General features: G+C 39.6%; 6 protein-coding genes across 6 annotated transcripts; 2 read left to right on the top strand and 4 right to left on the bottom strand.

Annotated features, from left to right (window-relative positions):
* Positions 1-5,223: 5,223 nt before the first annotated feature.
* On the bottom strand, positions 5,224-7,797 carry LOC117794292 (T-complex protein 1 subunit zeta-like). The gene is given in 3 exon segments (XM_034634897.1): positions 5,224-5,703; positions 5,705-7,003; positions 7,565-7,797. Coding segments are annotated over 3 exon segments (1,596 nt in total). The 5' UTR covers positions 7,702-7,797; the 3' UTR covers positions 5,224-5,543.
* Positions 7,798-8,100: 303 nt separating this feature from the next.
* LOC117794286 lies at positions 8,101-13,784 on the top strand. Its single transcript, XM_034634888.1, has 4 exons — positions 8,101-8,157; positions 8,479-9,440; positions 9,529-9,885; positions 10,139-13,784. Exons 2-4 carry the CDS (start codon positions 8,598-8,600, stop codon positions 11,285-11,287), a joined length of 2,349 nt encoding a protein of 782 aa, XP_034490779.1. The 5' UTR covers positions 8,101-8,157; positions 8,479-8,597; the 3' UTR covers positions 11,288-13,784.
* A 1,365-nt stretch (positions 13,785-15,149) lies between these two features.
* On the bottom strand, positions 15,150-16,104 carry LOC117794306. The gene has a single exon (XM_034634913.1). It carries the CDS (start codon positions 15,978-15,980, stop codon positions 15,426-15,428), a length of 555 nt encoding a protein of 184 aa, XP_034490804.1. The 5' UTR covers positions 15,981-16,104; the 3' UTR covers positions 15,150-15,425.
* Positions 16,105-16,523: 419 nt separating this feature from the next.
* LOC117794294 (mitochondrial ribonuclease P catalytic subunit) lies at positions 16,524-18,315 on the top strand. Its single transcript, XM_034634899.1, has 2 exons — positions 16,524-17,823; positions 17,892-18,315. The coding sequence occupies exons 1-2, from the start codon at positions 16,553-16,555 to the stop codon at positions 18,217-18,219; spliced, it is 1,599 nt and encodes a 532-aa protein (XP_034490790.1). The 5' UTR covers positions 16,524-16,552; the 3' UTR covers positions 18,220-18,315.
* On the bottom strand, positions 18,240-19,462 carry LOC117794304. Its single transcript, XM_034634911.1, has 2 exons — positions 19,042-19,462; positions 18,240-18,966 (listed from the first exon to the last, which is right to left on the bottom strand). The coding sequence occupies exons 1-2, from the start codon at positions 19,368-19,370 to the stop codon at positions 18,399-18,401; spliced, it is 897 nt and encodes a 298-aa protein (XP_034490802.1). The 5' UTR covers positions 19,371-19,462; the 3' UTR covers positions 18,240-18,398.
* Positions 19,463-20,111: 649 nt separating this feature from the next.
* Positions 20,112-20,708, bottom strand: LOC117794309. The gene has a single exon (XM_034634916.1). The coding sequence runs from the start codon at positions 20,686-20,688 to the stop codon at positions 20,245-20,247; it is 444 nt and encodes a 147-aa protein (XP_034490807.1). The 5' UTR covers positions 20,689-20,708; the 3' UTR covers positions 20,112-20,244.
* Between the last annotated feature and the right edge of the window lie 2 nt (positions 20,709-20,710).

The raw sequence follows: 20,710 nt of genomic DNA, 5'->3' as shown, positions 1-20,710 counted from the left end.
TGATTTGTGGATAGAAATAGCACAATTACTTTGAATAAAGACCTTAAAGTTTAAACGGAGTAAACAGAAACTGAGTACATTTTTAGTTAGGATATTTTGTTATTGCTTAATTCAGGTAAAGTATTCTATATTAAAAATAAAATACAAATCTGTTGCTTAAGCTTAACATTTTATTTGTATCTCCTTTTCATTGAACGATAAATTTATTTAAAATTTGTAATATATAAGAAAAGTGAGTTAAAAAAGCTGATAGCCACTGTACACTGTATATTGATATTAATCGTTTATTGCCAGTTTGTTAAGAGTTGTGTTGTCTAACTCGTAACATTACACTAGTTTAATTTAATAACACTAAGTAACTTCCAAAAATCTGCTGGAACCAAACCTGTTTTTTTTTATATAGTAGATATTTTTCTATAGTATACATTTTATTATTTAATTTTAAAAATTGCATTTTTTTTTTTTAGGTAGTTTTTGGAGAAGATGTTGCATATTTCATGATCGGAAAAAGTTCAATTTTGTTGCCTAGTGATCAATTGATTTTGCAGTTCAATCGCCGTTAACGTTATGGAAATTGAAAAGAGAAAAGTGAGGTGGCAACGTCGCAGTTCAAAGACACACGAAAGTCATGCAAAGTCAAATAAAATTTAGCACGCAAGCAGAGACATTGCACACACACCTCCAAAAGCTAACTCCAAACAAGCATTTGTGCATATAAAAAAATATATACATACATACATATATTTAAAATGTGCTTTTGCACAGCGGTTGAGACGCAGGAAAAAAAACCCGTTGGCATATAACATGAGAGCGGTACGTGGAGACGCATACATATGTATGTACATTATACATATGTATTCATGTGTTTACGTATGTGTGTGATTCGCACGACTTGGAGCCGCCTTTGACTTTGACTCCGAGTGCTTTTTTCACTCTTTCAACGCGTGTTTGCCAAGCCGACAAATTTATTTCAGTTTTTCCTTTGTAATCGACGACAACGACGCAGTTGTATCTGTTGCCGTTGTTGTTGTTGCTTTCTTTCCTATTGCTACTGATGCGGTTGTTGTGTTAGATCTGCATTAAGATTTCATTCCGCAACATTTCAAATTAACTTTAATATACGAGTACATATGTTACAACCATGGACCGAGATAAATAGCACGAATAAAAAACCTACATAAGTAAAAGACATTTTATTTAATAGCTATCAAATTTTTTTAAATAAAAGCCCAAATAATAAACTAAATAAATATTGAACAGAAATAAGAAAATGTCTCTTAGGAATATTTTTTTTTTTAAAAATGCATGGTTTGTAATTTTCAAAAATGCTGGTAAGCAAATAAAATAAAAATAATGGGAAATACATATTGGTGGCAATTCTTAGAAATCAGCTAAGAAATATTGCAAAAATTAAAAAAAAAAAATGTTTAAATTTGTGGTATTCAGTTGTCCACGCATGTACATGCATACAGATGTTTGATTTTGGAGCGTAGGTGAATTCTCAGAATAACGGATTGGCGTATGCCCATATAACAGCTGTGCTCAAATAATGCGCAGATACATGAATCGTTAATCGATTGCCAAAAGTCCCCTTAAAATAAGAACTTTTGACGCAAACACACATATGTATATGTGTACCTAGAAAAACGGTTCGAACCGCGGTTCGGGTCTCTGTCCCGATCATTTTTCGCTGGGTGTATACAAATTACTGCATACTTTCAGGTGCTTAAAATCTTATAACCGCATTAAAAGGTTTTTAATAAAACTATTATATAAATAATATCTAACGTGAATGACCAAGGGGAAAGTTCCATCATCAAATTTGAAACAAACTTGATCTGAGTTTTAATATGTTACATAAAACCCATTTAGAACACAGTCTCATTCTCTACGGTACGAGTATATACCAAAATATGTTAAGGGGTATATAGGGGACGACAGTCGCCCTTCTTGTGTACGCTCAAAATGAATTACACGATGCTTAACAGCTATAGCAACGTGAGGATAACAACAATACCTGACAGCCATTTAAGGTAAGAGGCGGCAACGTCGCGACGTTGGCGACTTTGTCGCCAGCATCGGCTTGTTGCACGTTGATTGCTGTTGGTTGTTGTTGTTGCTGCAACAACTTTGCATGTGAAAAGCCATTTGCACGCAATGTCGTCCACTCCCAACCCCTGTCTTCCTGTCTCCCACAGTCCCTCCAAATCTTAAACCATTGTCCGACAAAAACCTTAAGTTGGTTTTGGGCTCCAATTTTTTTTTTTTTTTTTATAATTTTCATGCAATTCAAGTGCAATTTGTGTTCTTTCCGCCTACTACAAATTATTTGCAAAGTAAATTTAAAAGACAGCGAAGAAGAGGGAACTAATAATGAAAGAGGCAAAGGGGGAGGAAAAGCAAATTGTGTTCCACAATAGGCAAGGCCAACAGCAGCGACAGAAAAATTAAATAAAAATTTGCCTGGCTTGCTTTTTATGCCTTTTGGCAAGACGGAATTGAATGATTAATGGCAGGGGTAGGCGTGGGTGGTGGTGGGTGTAGGGACGTGGGGGTGGTGCGTACGCGCCCCCAATTAAAGATTTCTTTGTGCGTTCTAGCTGCCTAATCCTTTTTGCACTAATTTATTTACTTTAGCTGCCTTTTCAGCTAAGAGCATAAATCAAATAAGCAAATAAAAAATAATTTGAACTTTTCTTAGTCTTTTTCTTACTTTGCTTTGCTTTCTTCTTTTTTTGTTGTCGTTTTTGTCCACGAACCGGCTTTAAAATTAATTAAACTAAAAAGTTGCGCAAAAATGCCGACAAATTCATTTAAGTCAAAGTGGGACAACTTTTTCTTGCCAAAGAATTGGTAATGAAGTCACTGTCGTGATAGGGGGTATTTGGGGATGAAACGTCAAAAAAAAAATGGGAATCTTGCAGAAACTCAGCGAGATAGAAACTTTTGAGCTTGGAACTTGCCCCTGCGCGTATGCAACAGGAATTTGCATTTAACAAAAGTCCAATGCCATCAGCTATTACTTACAACCTCTCACCCAATTTCACCCTCCAGTACCGCCATCGAAGTCTTAAAAATGCCCAGTCATTTATATTATGCAAGAGCCCATTAATTTGGAAACTACACAAAAGCCAATTCAATGCACGAACTATGAACTCTGCCCCCGACGGAGAATTTATACGGAAAATCTTTGGATGCTAAGCGTACACAGGTAACAAAAGCGTAGGTCAGCATAACAGTAGCATTCAAATACCCTGTAATCTGTTTACTAAAACCATAGACTGGATAGTTATATATATTTGCATGAGAAAAGACCAATCTTAAATTATGATCTTTGATTTTTCATGCCATATTTCCGTAGGCGAATCAATATTTTATATAAATCCCCGACTAAGAAAAATGTAGATCCCGATTGAATATTTATTATTATTATGATGCCACTCGCAACGAAATATGACTACTTCTCCGATAGCCAAGAGTTATTTTGAATATTAAAACAACACGCCCTTTGTAAGCTCCGAGTCGAGGGAGTGTAAAACAAATGTCAAACATAAATCCTGGTCAGCCCATAGAACCACAAAAGAGAGACTCAAAAGTGCCTTGTTTGTAATGGATTCTATACACTTGTGCCACATTTAAGCACTTTATATGAACGCCAAATACAATTTAACAAATAGTTTATATGTATGTAGTCCTGGCACACATTGACACTCACGAAAGTATACAGACACACACTGACACACAATACAGAACTGAGTTGTGGACATGTGAAATGATCTGAAAATACCCAAACAAATTTAAAGCTCATTATCATGCACATTTCAATATAAATTTCCGCACATATCGCACTTGTGGTAGAGACCATGAGAAATCCTTACAAATGTCCTACATTGAGCCTTGTGACTGTCAAACAAGAATTCATTTTAAATGGAAAACTGTTTATGTGCATACATATACATATATTTACATGGGCGTAGCCAGCTTAGGGCGAAGACGGGGGCCAAACATTTTTTTCCATATTATATATTCGTCTTATCTTTTTTAATTCGTATTTAAATAAGTCTTCTCGAAATCCTCGCAAACTTATATAAGATAAGTCCAGGGTATCGAACCAAAACGAATATAGGTTTCAGTTAGGGTTTAGGTTATGTTTGTATTTTGATTTTGCGTTATAACGGTTACAATAAATCCTTGTAAATCGGTTTCGTAACGGTTATAGGTATATACTAACATACTTAAACTTAATAATTTTGTTGAAACTGGAAAAAAAGTTATGGAAGCTTGAAAAATGATATATCTGGTATTTAAAATACTCCAAACATTTCGACCAGTTGTTTTTATAATCAGTTTTTTTTAATGATTTGTGGTGTGTGATATACTATAAAAAAAAAAATGATTTGCCCCTCTTCGCGCACAGCTGCCTACGCATTTGTGTATGTGTCTGAAAATTGGATGCTGTCAGCTGTTTCAAGCCTTTTGCCCATGTCTGCTTGTCTCCGGTCAAGTTCCGGCTTTGATGTGAAAGGCAACAGCAGCATTTGCATAATTCACTGCCAAGGTCCACAAGGTGCTGATTGCTTTCCCTCTGTCAACCCCAAATCCAGACATTCAAACACCCAATTCACGAGATATTCATTTCTAATGTGTCAAATGATATGAGATTCCAAGCGCACTCCAATTTAAATACTTTTTAGATTCGGGATTGAATTTCAATTTTTATTTTAAGTTTGAGTAAACTTAAAAACGGCTTTTCAAAACTTTCAAATTTAATAAAATATTATATTGTTAATGTATAAGTAATATTACGAAGCTTCAACTGAACAAAATTAAAAAAGGACGGTTCTTTCTGTTCAGGTCCATACTAAATTTCACCCTTGGACTTAGTGTATGGCGTTTTGTGTGGACACTTTCGTTGTACGAAATAAGTTCTCTATAGGTTATTTGCTTAGTGCCCGTATTCTGAACGAAACGACGACTCGTTAAATAATTAAGTTTCTTTTGGTTTTTGAATTTCTAACTTGGGTGTACATTCACATAACAATTTGTTAATTTTCCTATTTATTCCAAAACAGGAATTTTGAAAGGCTGATTACAATATATTTTTTCTATTAATAATTCTCGAATACATAAAAAACTCATGTATATATACTTTTTCTTTAATTATAAAAAAAGACAACTTCAGCGCCGCCTAGAATGTCCGCCCTATTAAATAAATCGACAAGCTTTGTTGAAATGAAGTTTTGTTTATTTTTTAAACCAATGGTTCATATTAAGTAAGCATTAGTGATACGAAAAAAAATATTGAGAAATACTTTGAGTTTTAGTTTCTTCTTTTAGTTATTATCATCATACTGTCCTCCACGATGACATGTTATCGAGGCAGCGATAATTAGAGCCCATAAAAGGCAAACCATTATTATTTGAGTTGTAGTTGGTGTTGCGGGTGTGTATGTGTGTGTGTGTGTGTAAGTATATGTGTAGTTTAAGTTAGTTTGGTTAATTTTAAGTGAAACTCATAAACGCTACACAAGCTAGTTCCACAACTAGCCCTTAAGACTGGTCATTCCCGCACGCATTACTTCGTCGACGAGTAGCAAATTGCTGGCAATGATGGAGCAGGAGTTTAGGATCTGCTTCTTGACAATGTAGTTGTCGTAGACTCCCAAGTCGGTTGGCTTCATCGGCTCTCCAGTAGCCAAATCGACCCACCAGTTCGGGACTCAGCCTATCCTCGACGGTCAACTTGACAATAGTATCCTGTGCATCATAGCCGCTGTTAATGGCCAGCGTCTTGGGAATGACCAGCAGGGCATCGGCAAATGCCTGGACGGCCAGTCGGGCCTTGCCCTTTACCGTATCCTTGTACTGGGTCAATTCGTTGTAAGCGCGAACCTCAAATGCACCTGCACCGGGAACCAGAGCCTTGTCGCCAATGGTGTTGTTAATTGCCCGCAGACCGTCACGAATGGCATCCTTAATCTGAGTGATTGTGTGCTTGTTTGGGCCCTTAATCAAAATCGTCACCGACAGCGGATTCTTGCAGTCCTCAACGAATGTGTACTTGTTCTCGCCAAGCACATGCTCGTAGACGGAACCGGCATAGCCCAGATGCTCCTCTTGCAGGTCGTCGAAGGAGTTCATGGCAGTGCCACCACAGGCCAAAGCCAGACGCTCCATGTTGCGGCGCTTGGCACGGCGCAGCGCCAGGATGCCCTCCTTGGCCAGAGCGTCCAAAGAGATGGGATCAATGCCCTTCTGATTGATAAGCACAAAGGTCTTATCGGTGCCATCGCAGACGGCACGCTTCAGCTCGATGACCTTCTTGACGCGTTGGTCAATAAAGTCACGCTCGGCACGCACAAACGCCTCGCGCTCCGTGGCCGTCTTATAGAAGAATCCGGAGTTGACTTCAGCTTTCTCGTACTCCAGCGAAACGTTGGCAGTGAGAATGTATGCTTTCTCCAGGCGCTTAGGCATATCAGGATGACGAGCGCCATGATCCAAGACCAAACCACGCACCAGTTGCGTATCTGTGTCGGTCTTATGTTGCATTTCCATCAACTCCACCATGTGGAGATCGACAGGCTGTTGCTTCTCGTTGGCAATAGTTAACACAGCGTCAACGCACACCTCTGTGAGAAGATCAGCCAGCTGGGGATGCACTTTCGTCTTCAAGCTGGTGTTGGCAATTTCCATCAGATTCTTTTTGTTAATCTCGACGGGCACCTTGACCTTGTCCAGCACTTCTAGAGCCTTGTCGCGTGCCTTCTCAAAGCCCTCAGTCATAATGCGTGGATGCAAGCCCTCGGACAAATAGATGTCAGCCTGTTTGAGCAGCTCTCCAATCAGCATAACAGTTGTTGTGGTGCCATCGCCTGTGGAATCATCTTGTGCAGTGCTAGCACGTGCAATCATCGAGGCGGTAGGATGCTGAATTTGCATGTCATGCAGCAGCACGTTGCCATCCTTGGTGATTTTGATGTCGCCAGCACCGGAGACCAACCTGAAGAGTGTCAAAGAGCATAACGACAAATTAAATTACTTTCAGGACTCTCTTATTCTTCCGATATAATCAACAAACATTATCGATATATCGATTTCAAACATCAACAACAACTAGAGCGAACGTTCGAGAATGCAAACAAGACTTACTCACAGTCCATCTCTGTCTACATATGTATGTATGTATGTGTGTACACATGTTTGCATGTGTGCGAGCGCGTGAGACATGACAAGCCCAAAAAAAAAGCAAATTACAAGTACAACAACTGTTTTCTTATTATCATTAAAGGGGTACTTTCATTAAGCATATTCAATTAAACAAATCTTAATTTTATTTAGGCGCTATATATTTGCTGGGAAAATGAGCTATTGCTATCTCAATCACTCGATGACGCATGCCGCTATTCACTATTGAGCGGGTGGTTTTAACCTCACTTGGCGGCGATGCCGCAGCTGTCGCAAATTGTTTATGATCTTTGATGCTTCAATTACATATGTTCGGTTAATATTGTGAATTTATGCGAAATATGATTAAAACTCACATTAAAACAATGACACTTACATTTTAACTGTTCCTTTGGGTCCCAAATTGGTGCGCATCACATCCTGCAAACCTTTCGCAGCGCTAATGTTAATCGCCAACGCCTGTGCGGCACGGGCAAACTCGGCCTTTGGGTTCAACAAGCTAATAGAAGCCATTTCTGTGTTTCACGATTCAACAAATATTAAATTGGAAATATATTAAATGCAACTGCAACACACACGCCGACTTGTCAAAGAAGAATCACAGAGCAATCGATGGTATCGTGTGAGTCGCTAGTGCCAACGATATATGTACGATATTTTATAAAATCAATATGCAGCTTATTTGCTTGCACAGCCGATATCAAAGATAGTATGCTGACCTCGCAAAATTTTCACCTCTTTTGTCATAATATTCGTTTATCATTAAAACTGCATTTGATATATAAATTGTAGGCACAGAAAATGGGCAGCTAGGCAGACAAAAGCTGCATTACACTCGAATTATAATTCTAATTAATAATTTTGAACACTATCGATATATTTGATAGTGTCATCCTTAGCCTATCGAAATTATCGAGTGGGCAGTATCTAATGAAAACATGTTTGCTTTTCTTGTTGTCCGAAAATTCTGTAATTACATTAAATATTATAACTCCTAAATACGTACTATGAATTCAATATATGTATGATGGATAAGGGTGTTTGTGTAGTGCATGCTATAACGTTGACGAAAACTTAATCAATCAAAATGTTGATATGATGAGCAATAAACAAGTTTTCAATACAAAATAAAAATGTATTTAAATATTTGTTGAAATCCATTTTTTGTTGTCAGTTAGTGCGTTGATACATCATTGATGCTTCGATAACGATAACGATAAGCAAACTTATACACAGCACGCATCACTAAACGAAACTAATTCGGCGACAATTTTTTTTTTTTATTGAAAGGAAAAATATAATTAAAACAAAATCAGTGCTGTGTTCCCTGATATCCAGCGTGCGACGGGACGCTTTAAAAAAGAAAACAAACATTTCAAGGAGAAATTAAGAAACTGGCGTGGGGCACGATGAGTGTGTTGGCATATCCACGTACAAATGATGAGGAGATTTTTCGTCAGTGCACAAAGGATTGTGGTGTTGTGACGGCCACCGAGGACTTTCAGTATTTTGCCTTGCGTTGCATTTTCTGCAGCGAGAAATTTCTGTACTTTGATGCATTCATTGGTCACATGCAGACAGTGCATCTGGAGGATGCACAGCGCAGCATGGAAGGCACAGGCTCCCGCTCCGGCTCAACCACTAACATGGGCTACAGTATGGGCTTGGGTATGGGTCCGGCCATGTCAATAGGCCTGGCGGATGGCGATGATGATGATGGAGTGCGTCACAGTTATGGCAATGGGGGCATTCAACAATTTGATGAGATCGAAGACTTGACCGATGCTGACACTGCCCTGTTGGAACCGCAAATGGTCATCAAACAGGAACTGCAAGAATTGGACAGCAGCGATAACGACGTGGATGATGATGATGAGAATCTAGCAGTGCCCGTTGACAATGATAATGACAATGACAATGGAAACGATGCTGAAGACGACAGCGAAGCTATACTGCCCGAAAGTGATCTACCCAGAGCCAGCACAATGTCACGCATCAAATTGGCGGGACCACCGCCATATTTGGCCAGGCATAGTATGTCAACATTAGATGTTAAGAATGAACCATTAACAGCTGACGGGGACGACTCATTGGACGATTATGTGGACGGCGATCAACACTATATGGATGACAATTCTGGCGAATATCCAGACTATAATCCCAGCAGTTATAATGCTCACGGAAACAGCGCTACGGCCAATGAATCCGATTTTCTCAGTTATGACGAAATGGTCGAGGAATCTCTACTTGGTGTACGTTTACTGTCTGACTAACTCTTTAACTATCATTCTCCATAATTACAAATTACAAACATTGCATTTTTTTATATTCTCTCTTTAGCGTGATCGGGAGCTCACTATGCACATCAAGGATCGCAAAATGATACAATTCCTGATACACTCGTACAAGCGCAATCCATTCCTGTGGGATCATAGCCATGCACAGTTCCGGGATCGTGTAAAGCGTGCACGCTTTCTCGATTGGATAGTGCTGGAGTTTAAGAACCGTTTCAACATCTCACTGGCCAAGGACGCCATCACCCGCAAATGGGACAATCTGCGCACCGTCTACAAACGCGAATGCAATCGGATGGCTCTCGAAAAGACAAACATTAGCACGCTGTGGTACTTCAAGGAGTTGCACTTCCTCAACGAGCTCTATAGCTATAATTCCAAAATGTCCGATGCCGTTGTCAAGGTGAGTGCACAGACACACACACACACACACACTTGCAATACATTGCCAGAATATGCCTGTCAATGTACTAGGTACTGCCACCGGATATACTAAACCGTTCTATATGTATACGACATACCAAATATAACGTCTTAACTACTCATCCTCATGTTGAGCATCTATTTTCTATCTTCGTGCAAACCCGCTCATAAAATCCTTAAATGAGCAAGTTAATTAATGAATTTATTGCTAATGATTATAATTTGTTTCACAGGAAACATCCTACAGACGCCGCTTTTCAGCCATATGGAATGATACGTCCACTGCCAAACTGTTGGTCATGGTTAAGCGCTATCAGTGCTTCTATAATCGCTTTGATCCCGACTATCGCAGTAAGGAGCGTCGCGGCGAGGGACTTCAACAGATGGCCATGGAATTGCAGCAATTAATCGATGTGACCACCATACAAATTTCGAAGCGTATCTCGCAGCTGCGTTTCGATTACTCCAAGCAGAAGATGGAGCGCTTGAATGCGGAGCGTATGGGACGCAAATTTATACCCAATTACATATACTATGATCAGATGAGCTTTATGGATGATGATATACCACCGTTCAAATGCGAGCATTGTGGGGAAATTGTTCAGACCCTTCGTGAGTTAGACCTGCACATGCTGAGCCACCAGCCGAGTCTGGGCGGTGGTTACTACTGTAACGTCTGCAGCATACAGTTCAACAACGCGGAAGAATTTGAAAATCACAAGCAGCTGCATTTGGGCGCCGGCAATGAGGTAAAGTACAATTGCGAACTGTGCACGGCCAGTTTTCGCGAGAAGTCCAACTACGATGAGCATTTACGTCGCCACAATGATGAGCTATTCCTGCCCACGCTGGCGCTGAATCACAGCATACTCGACAGTGCTGGCGGGGATGTGGACGCTATCGACGCGGACTCCTCAGCCGTGGGTGGCAGTGGTAGTGCAGTTGGCGGCGACGATGATGAAATGTTCGCAGCGGACGGATCGAAGCCATTTGCCTGCGAGGTGTGCCATCGCACGTTCGCATCGCCCGGTCACCTCAATGCGCATCGCGTCGTCCATCAAGATGAGCGCGAACGATGCTACAAATGCGATTATCCACAGTGTAGCAAATCCTTTGTGTCACGCCACAGCCTCTTCGATCATTTGAAGCAACATTACAGCAACGAGGAGTTCAAGTGCGATATCTGCGGCAAAAGCTTCAAGTCCACCAAGAATCTACAGAACCACAAACAAATCCACGATAAGGTCAAGCGCTACGTTTGCCAAATATGCGGCTCGGCATTTGCCCAAGCCGCTGGCCTCTACCTGCACAAGCGTCGTCACAATCGTCCCAATGGCAGCACCGGCGCCGTTGGTGGTCGCTCTGGACGCACCACACTGTGAGCGATCCAGAAAAGATCGTATAAACGATCGCGTTAAAAATAGATTAGAAATGGAAAGATGTTCAAATCACAGTTCTAAGTTATTGCAATGTCCTCCAATGCCAATTAACGGCAGCTATTTTACAACCCCATTTATGTTTTTAAATATTTTTATTATGATTACACATTATTTATAATTATAATTATTTTTTTACAACATATTTAGCACTTCTTTTTAACGGAGCGCTGTTCACACTTGTACTTAAGCTTAAAAGTATTTTACAAATTGTCCGTAACTAAGCCAAGAACTTTAATAGACATATAAACAAAAACATGCAACAGTAATTTTGCACTTAAAGCATATACATATATAAATATATATATAATTATATATATATATTTAATTATATCTGATATATGTAAAATATCTGCCGTCTTGCACACACAGCAGCTCAAAAGCTTATTTTTGTGGCAATGTCAACAAAATGTAGAAAGGGAAAAAAAAGAAAAGAAAAGAAAATCTATACTTAAAAAGTTAACTTTATAAGTTGGCAAACTCGAAGTCAGGTGTCGAATAAATATTTTCAGTGTGTTGAAAATCACGACAAAATACCAACAAAAAAAAAAAAAAGAAATCCATTTTAACATGGTATCATTGTTATCAAATTAACAATTATTTTAATTTTGTCATGTAAATGTAAAATATATATACGGTACGAACGATATTTAAGACATTCCCCCAAAATGCGCATCGTGGTAACTAAATAAGTATCATTGACGAGGCAATGAGGCAAACACATTCCACACTAGTTAAATGATTAATAAGTGTCAAAAACAAGTATTTCTTAAAGTATTCTCTATGGACAACCACCACATATGTATGCATACAAATTGTATTTATTTAAATGTGTGAGACAGCAACAACAATAATAACAATAACAGTTACTAAGCTCGACGCTTTGAAATTAATATTAATGCATACAAACATATGTACATCCATTTAGTTTTAGTTAACATAAACGACTGAATCTGAAAAATACATTTACATACACACACATACGCACGCACACACACAAACACAACAAATGTAACAAACGAGATAAAAGGAATCCCTTTCCGATTATGATAACTTTGCAGACTTATTAAACAAATTATTTCTATAGCAGCTATATATGTATATTGTCACTTTATAATTATTTTATGTAAACTTAATATTATGTTCGATAACAATGAAATTTTTTTATTTTAATATCGAAAGGTTATTTATGCAACAAATCTCATAAAATTACTCATTCGTATCGAATCGTTTTTGTCTGCATCTTTTTAAAAGGCTCTGGAGTTACTCCCTTCACTCCCGTGATCCTTTTTGCAAGTGCAAGTACATACACATCGTCATTCATACATACCCTGTAAATAATTTTTTGATGTGCATTTGTTGTCATACATACGTACATCATGTTGTACATATGTACATACATATATGCAGTCGATTGCACCTGCTGATCGAAACGATTAACGCAAAAATTAAGAGAGAGAGAGAGAGTAAACATACACATACATGCATACATACAATTATATATACAATAACAAATTATGTATTCTATTCTTTTATAAGCAAACAAATTCACCTTAGACGATAAGTTCATTTAGCACAATTGACAAGATACATAAATAAATGCAGCAGCTCTCAGAGTAGTATAACAAGAAATTTAATTAATATTCGATTGCTTACTCATATGCTTTAAGGACTATAGCTGACACACATACACACACACGCGCACATACCACACAAACTTTTCGTTTTTGTGTGTATGTGTGTGCAGGTGATAGAATACTTGCGTATTTCGTCTTAAATTTGTTTTTTTTTTTTTTCATTAACAACAATTGTGAAATAGTTAACAGCAGCTGTAAGAAATTTGTAAACGAATTAACCAAATTCGTATACGATTAAGAGGCCGTAACAAAGTGCGCTTCCGTAAGCTATAAAACCCTATAAATAATACAGATGCATGCATATACAAAACTGACATACACGTGTATGCATATATTAATATACTATACATATATTAATATAAGAAAAAAAAAAAAACTAAACAAACAATTGCAATATACAAAAAAAAAAAAAAAACACAAAACAAGTGCGCACAGAGATTATCACTAGGAGCCAATCTTTACTACATGTAAATTTTAATAAAATTAAATAAAAATTTTATTTATTTCGACTTTGTTATGTCATATCTCTGAACTCTTTCCCGGTTAATTTATATATGTTCTCTCCAGAATGATTGTAATCCAATAGAGTATCATTCTGTTTCATTTAATTCATAGATAAAGCTAAGTTAAACTGTATTACATATGTAATTCTTCTTGTAATTAGATAGTTTAAACTTTAAACATTTAACATTTCAAGTATTCAAGTACGAAGTATGTTAGTTGTAGTCTCTTATTGTAAGAATGTACTTGAGATTTGGTTCAATAACTTGGTAACCCAATAGAAATAAATATATAAATATTTTGAATATATACCGTATAATATTCGGCTGACTATAAAATAATTTAACAAAAAAGGAAAGGGTTTATTTTCAACTGATCATTCCTATGATATTAGCTAAATTTTTGCTCATACTATATCTAAATTTGTCTTCGATTGTTTTAAAACTGTTAAACGAGTTTACATAAAAAACAGACCTAATCCGGAATACATATAGTATGTACACATTTTGGTGTAGTATGTACACATTTTGGTGTCTGTCATGCCTTCTTTAATGCGTTACAGATTTATATATAAAATGATAATGCCCTCTGCAAGGGTATATTGACGATTGACGTAGAACACGCACTGCTTATCAGCACCGGTTTTCCGATTATGGGATTTCGAGTCGTATTACTAATACTAAATGATAGACCCCTGTGAATTTTGGTGCTACTTCTCATACTAAAGGCATCATACTGTGCATACGATATAAAGCTTTAAAGTAATTCAATTATTTCAAACAGAGTTAAGACAAAATGTTTTCAATTTCGAGTTAAGAACTTTTTGTTTTCGCAGTCATGAACAAAATTATTGATAATTGAACTTTTGTCGAAGATAAAGTTACAAAATGTTGGTAAAAAATAATAATAATAATATTAATAATCACTATTTTTCCTCAAATATTCTTCAATATAAAAATTTTCCCAAATTTTTCAAGAAAAATCAATCCTAATTTATCTGGTTTTATCTTAAATGTAAAATCTAGAGTCTAGACTCTAGACTTTAGTGGTTAGAGGTCTTGTCTTTTGTTTTGTCGATAAAGAAGCGGTCACGCCCCCATTTAGTGAGTTTTTTAAGGCTACGATTCACAAGAGTACGTCAATTAAAAAGCGGCCCAAGCTAAAGTTGATATTATTCATTTGCGTCTGTCGCCTTGGTAATTAACAAATCTAAATATTATTCTTACCGGACTTTGAATATGTTTTGGCAACATTTTGATTAGCGAAAGCACCCCGCAAACAAACTCATCGTGACGCGTGGGTTTTGTACCCTAGAGATAGAGGAAAAAACTACGTAGAACAGTTTATACTACTTATGTATATATACATATATAGTATATGTATCTACGCTATGCCAGCGCACCTAGATACGGGTATGAAAAATATATAGAATACGGCAATGTGACTGGCGCGTGCTTGTTTTGTATTTATGTATGTACATAGATCTGTACATATTGCTCTATCAATGTCTGGACTCTTTTAACGATTTGCTGTCGTTCGTGGTATTTTTAGCGATACCAATGAATTTCAAATTCTGGTAAACATATTAATCAGAATTTGGGCGGGCAGTCGATTGACCAAATCCTAATAATAAAAGAGATAAGATTGCATTGAATAAAAAACAGAGAGAGTGTGTTGTTCGATTTGTTTTTCTTTATCTTTTTAATTTGTTAATTGTTAATTTGTTATTACTCATGGCAGGTTTGACCGGCGACATCTCAACTTTAACAATTTATATTTAGCCGTTGGCTCTCATATTTATATAGTATGTGTATATATACAAACATCCAAAAGAACAAAACCAAAACAAAAGTTAAGAAATTGTTGCTGGGAGTGGGGGGATTGACTGATCCGAATTGAGAGTTGACATGACGACACTGCATCACTGTCCTGACTACTGACTAGAACTAAATGAGTTCCCCATGCTCGTTGACTTTAATGATCCGGACACGCTCATGCCGCTTGGCCAGGACTTCCTCGACGTTCATGCTGCCGTTGCCGTTGGCGAATAAGCCGAGGTTGTCCTTGATCAGATGATCGACAGCACAGCCGTCACACTGCAGTATAACCACACCACTGTTGTATGCTTCCTCGCTGATGGTCTTCGTGTTGCGGGTGTTGCACAGCTTGCACAGATACACCAACTCCATCCGGCGTTGCATGCGTCGAAAGCGCTTCAACGTTGTCGGCGACAATGAACCCGCTGGCTTCTTGGCCCCATTGGCTCCATTGTTGCCACCAATGTCAAACGGCTTGGCCGTAAAGCGACAGGCGTCAAGTATGGAGCGCGGTATTGAGAGTGGCGCTGTCCGCAGAGAATCCTTCAGCGCTTGATCCGCATCAGTGTCGGGCAGGGGCACAACCGCTGGCTGCTGCTGTGTGGCATTGAGGATCGCGTTCTGTCCATTCTGGCGGAGATAGTTTAGGGTACGCGAGGTAAATATATTACGCAATGCATTCATTTTACATCGGCATAATAACGCTGCTGATGGATACGGATTTACAGATTTACAGATTTGGATTTCAACTTATTCTACACGAGCACTGTCGAACTGCACGTGAGAATTATTTAAATGATACTAAAATGTTTACAATTTGACAGAACAACTACGTTGTGTTTAGTACACTCCAGAGAGAGAGAGAGAGCGAAAGAGAGAAACCAACAACACAGTGCTGCTAACTTTTTAAAAGGAAAAAATAGCTGTTTCTGGCTGGAAAGTATCGCAATTCGATTTTGCGGGAACAGTTTTGCAAAGTTATAGAAATATATTAATAGCAAAAAATAGCCAGATTTTCGGATGATAGCAATTTTTAAATATTTCTAGCAATCTAACTTTCCAAAAAGCCAAAACAAGCTATAAAATGGCTAGCCTGCCGACAGTGCAGCACTACAACAGATTTGTGGTTTCGTTCAGAACAAGTTCAATTGAACTAGCCAATGAACATTACTACCGATAAATGGAACTGGGTTCAACTTTGATAAGCTTTTGATTGCTCAACCGGCAACAAGTGCAACAATAACAAATGTTTTATTATGTATAATCTGAGAATATTACGACAATTTCGATACAGTTGGATCGCTCCGACGTCTGCGACCAAATTGCCACATCGTTTGCTGGCCAGCCAGCATAAACGACGCCCTCAACTGGGCGCAGTTCCGTCGGATCAACTGGACCAACTGAAGGCTGATTATTTCGAGAGAAACTGCGAGTTGAGCAATGAGGAATGGCAACAGGTGAAGCATACGCTCACCAACACCTACAAATACATCAGTGGACACAATGTGGACGCAGTCATCTTGGGCATGTGCAGCACTGGGGAGCAGCTGCCGTTGGCCAAGAGTTACCTGAGGTATCTGCAGGCTCAGGGAGTTGAGCCGAATGCGGCGACATTGGGCCGCTTACTGCGAGTCTACAATGCAGCCTATCACACACGTGCACTCAGTGACGAGGAGCAGTCGGAGATTGTGCACATCTGTGATAGGCTGCAGGGCAACCACGAGCTACTCGATGCCAGCAGCTGTGAACACCTGGTCCATGGACTAGTGGCCACCACTCACCATTGGCAGCGTGCAGTGGCTTTTCTCGAAATGATGAAGGTGACCAGTGCACCCAGTATATCCGCCTACAGTGCACTGGCGGGCAAAGCATTCAGCTCGGATCACCCGGAGCTGGCATGGCAGCTACTTGAGGAGATGCTCGAGACGCGCAAGCTGCCCAAATGTGAGGTGTACTTGGCGCACCTGGAGAGCAGTGCCCGCGATGTCAAGACACTGGGATCCCAGGTGGAACGACTGCTGCTATTCCTCGAGCGTCACGATATCCTCCTTAGCGATAAGGTGGCCCAGCAGCTTGTGGCTCTGGCCCAAAGACTGCCCCATCAGTTGCAGGTAACCAGCACGCATCTGGAACAGATGGGCAAATGCGGAGCATGCCAACAGCATTTAGAACACGTGGCCATCAGCGATGCACAGTTCGCCGAGCTGCGAAGATCCTTCTTGGACAAGGTGCTCATACGAAAGGATGTGTTTCAGAAGTCCACGCCCGAGGAAGTGGCTCGCTTCAAGAAGTTTGTGGAACAGACAGCGCCCTACGACTGCGTCATTGATGGCCTCAACGTGGCCTACTCCACGGGCACTAAGAAGCCGCCACAGCAGCTGGCCAAGCTGCTGGCCACTGTTGTGCGCTTTTTCAAGGAGCGACGGAAGCGCGTCCTTGTCCTGGGCCGACAGCATATGCGCAGCTGGTCCAAGCCGGCCATGAACTATATACAGAACAATGCCAGCGTATTTCTGACCAGTAATCTGTAAGCATCTTGATACTAATCCTTATATCCAAAGTCAAAGTCATTCCACATTCACCTATCATCTTCAGATCGCAGGATGATCCGTTTCTGCTGTATGCAACGCTACGAAGCGGTCAGGAAACGGACTTCTTCTCCAGAGATCTGATGCGGAGTCATGCATTTCTGCTGGGCACCGAACTGAAGGCCACCTTTCGTCGCTGGCAGCAGGAGCATCAGTATTCCCTTGTGACACAAACTCAAACCGGCCAGATAATTGTTAAGGAACCCATACGATATCTCCTAAGCGCCCACAAGGTGAACAACACTTGGCACATACCGTGCACCGAGACATATACGCCGAATCCGACAGACAGATTCCAAGCGCCGGAAAAGTGGCTGTGCCTGAAGATTGCTTAAACATACATAACATACACGTATTTCTTGATTCACGAGTATATTGAAACCGGGGAAATTCACAAACATAATGGACTAAAAACGTTTAACTAAAAAAAACTGAACACAAAGAGAATTCAATTTGCACGATACGAGTTTTCGAGTATTCCCCCCTCAAGAGAGTTCCAAGAGTTGTTTGCTGGTTACTCGCAGTCAAGTCGGGAACACTTTTGGAAAGCATCATAATTAAATGTGGACAGTCGCTTGCGGCGCTGCTCATTTCGAATCTTCTTTTTGGCGGCGCACATGAGGCGCTCCTTAATGTAGTTATCCATTTTAAAGTCCATGTCCGCCGGCGCCTTGGTCACATCGTTGGGCTCACGGGTAGCGGCAGTGTCCAGCGCTTTAATGATCAAACTGAGCAGTGCATGGGCCAAGCGATGGCATACATCATATTCGATGGCATCCTGGCTGGTATAATAGATTGCCGATTGAGACGTGGGCTGCACTCCGATGGCCAGCAGAATATTACAGAAGATGCCGCGCTGCATCCTCGCATAGGGATCAACCAGTTGCGGCGGAATCCGCATTGTGGTCGCCAGATGAGCGATAAACTTAGCAAACTTCTTTATCAGCACATTGAGATACTGGGTACGACATTGACGCTCCATCTTGGAGAGCATATTGTAGTATAGCTCCTGTTTACGCTTCAGAAAATCCTCCTTACGACGTTCCTTTTTCTTAGTATTCTTAAGCACATCCTCGAGCTGCCTGCGTTATGACGATATACACTCGAACTGAATAAGAATACTCTTTATGTAGACAACGATTTGGGAAGTCACTTACTCCGTGGTGATGGCATTGTATTTGCCCAACATGCGTTTAATGCGCTTGGCCCGCAGCTTGGGATCGTAGTAATCCTTAAACTGTTCATAGTTGGCCTCCAGCGTAACTCTCTTGGGCTTCGACAGTGCAACATCATAGGCTCTAGCTTTGGGCGGCAGCGCAGGCTGATAAGCCATCCGTCGTACATACGACTGAAGCTTGGATACATTCTCCTCTTGCCGTTTCTTGCGATTCTCAGGGCTACAAAAGTCGGGATCTTCCTCTTCCGCCTCTTCAGTGGATGATGTGGGCAGCGCCTCATCCCAATCGGAAACATTTGAACTGGCCATGATATCGCGCTTGCTTTGAAATCGCGTTCAATTTGAAGAATTTTACAATTTTGTTAAAGTTCCAGTGAAAAAAAAAATATAATAAACAAAATTATCAAGTCAAAATTGTTTCGTTTTTATCTTTTTATAATATTTGAGAGAACTGCAAATTTAATGTTTCTTAGTCGAACACGAAATGAATTGTGAAGAACTCTGTAGGTGAAACACTTCGAGGTGAAAATTCATAGGTAACTTGATTTCAATAATTTCATGAAATGATACGAGTATGATTTAAATAAAATGTTTTTCAAAGAGTTGCCAACTTCAGATTAAATTTATAATCATATAACAAATCGATACTGGGGGAATCACATATGTACGTACGTACATAAGAGTGGACTTACAGAATGTTTAAGAATACCAAAAATGGTTAAAATCCGTTAAATATGAGGCAGACACGTTCTTTAGGAATGTGTGCAATATATGAGAAAGGCACGTTATCTTTTGGCAAATGCTTGAAAGCATTTTTTTTTTTTATAAAATTTATATGGTTGTGAAATGGGTACCTGTCAAAAATATAAAGGGGGGACCTTGGAACTAAAAAAGTTTACACAAATGTACTCTTAAACACAGTTCAGTTTCCAAAATACTTTCAAAAGATCAAAAAATTCTGCTTGACTAACGACCTAAGCAACATTGTGCATACATATGTACACACATACATATGTAAGTATCTGTTAAATAAAAGTTACACATTGCTTGTCTTCTGTAAATAGTGCTGTAATCAACTTGTCATTGTTCTTAATAATACATTACTAACTGGCCAATCGCAACAATTCTAAATTTATTCTATAGTTATAAGAGTATAATTAGTTTTCAATTTATTGACGTCACTTCAGAAACAATCGTTTTGCACAGAACGCTCCAGGGTGAATGTGTACTCCTCAGCCATCGCGTCCACGGACATTTGACGCGTCAATAAAGCCAAGATACCGTCTACTTGCGACTGGGCTCCATTAAAGCCATCCTTGCTGGTTAGTTGCGGCGACAGCTCAAACGGAATGTCCTGCAGATAATTGATAGGTGCGTTTTGATTGGGCCCCGTTCCCATTGTGGGTTTGGGACCAAGGGGCGGCGGATAGGGCATTCGGCCGTATGCTGACTGCGGAATGGGTGGATACATCATTCCACCGGGCAATGTTACGGGATCTGCGTCAGTTTTGCGTTCCACAAATATGAAATCATCGCCGATGCTTTGCTTCGGTACATCCGTTGGGCCCTGAATGGCCTCCTCAGTCGGTGTCTCAGCTGGCTTACGTTTGCCAAACAACGAAAACATAGTGTATATATATATATATATA

The sequence above is a fragment of the Drosophila innubila genome, chromosome X (assembly GCF_004354385.1).
Source record: "Drosophila innubila isolate TH190305 chromosome X, UK_Dinn_1.0, whole genome shotgun sequence".
Lineage (NCBI taxonomy): Eukaryota > Metazoa > Arthropoda > Insecta > Diptera > Drosophilidae > Drosophila > Drosophila innubila.
The sequence above is the reverse complement of the archived record's forward strand: the minus strand, read 5'-3'. Positions and strand labels throughout refer to the sequence as shown.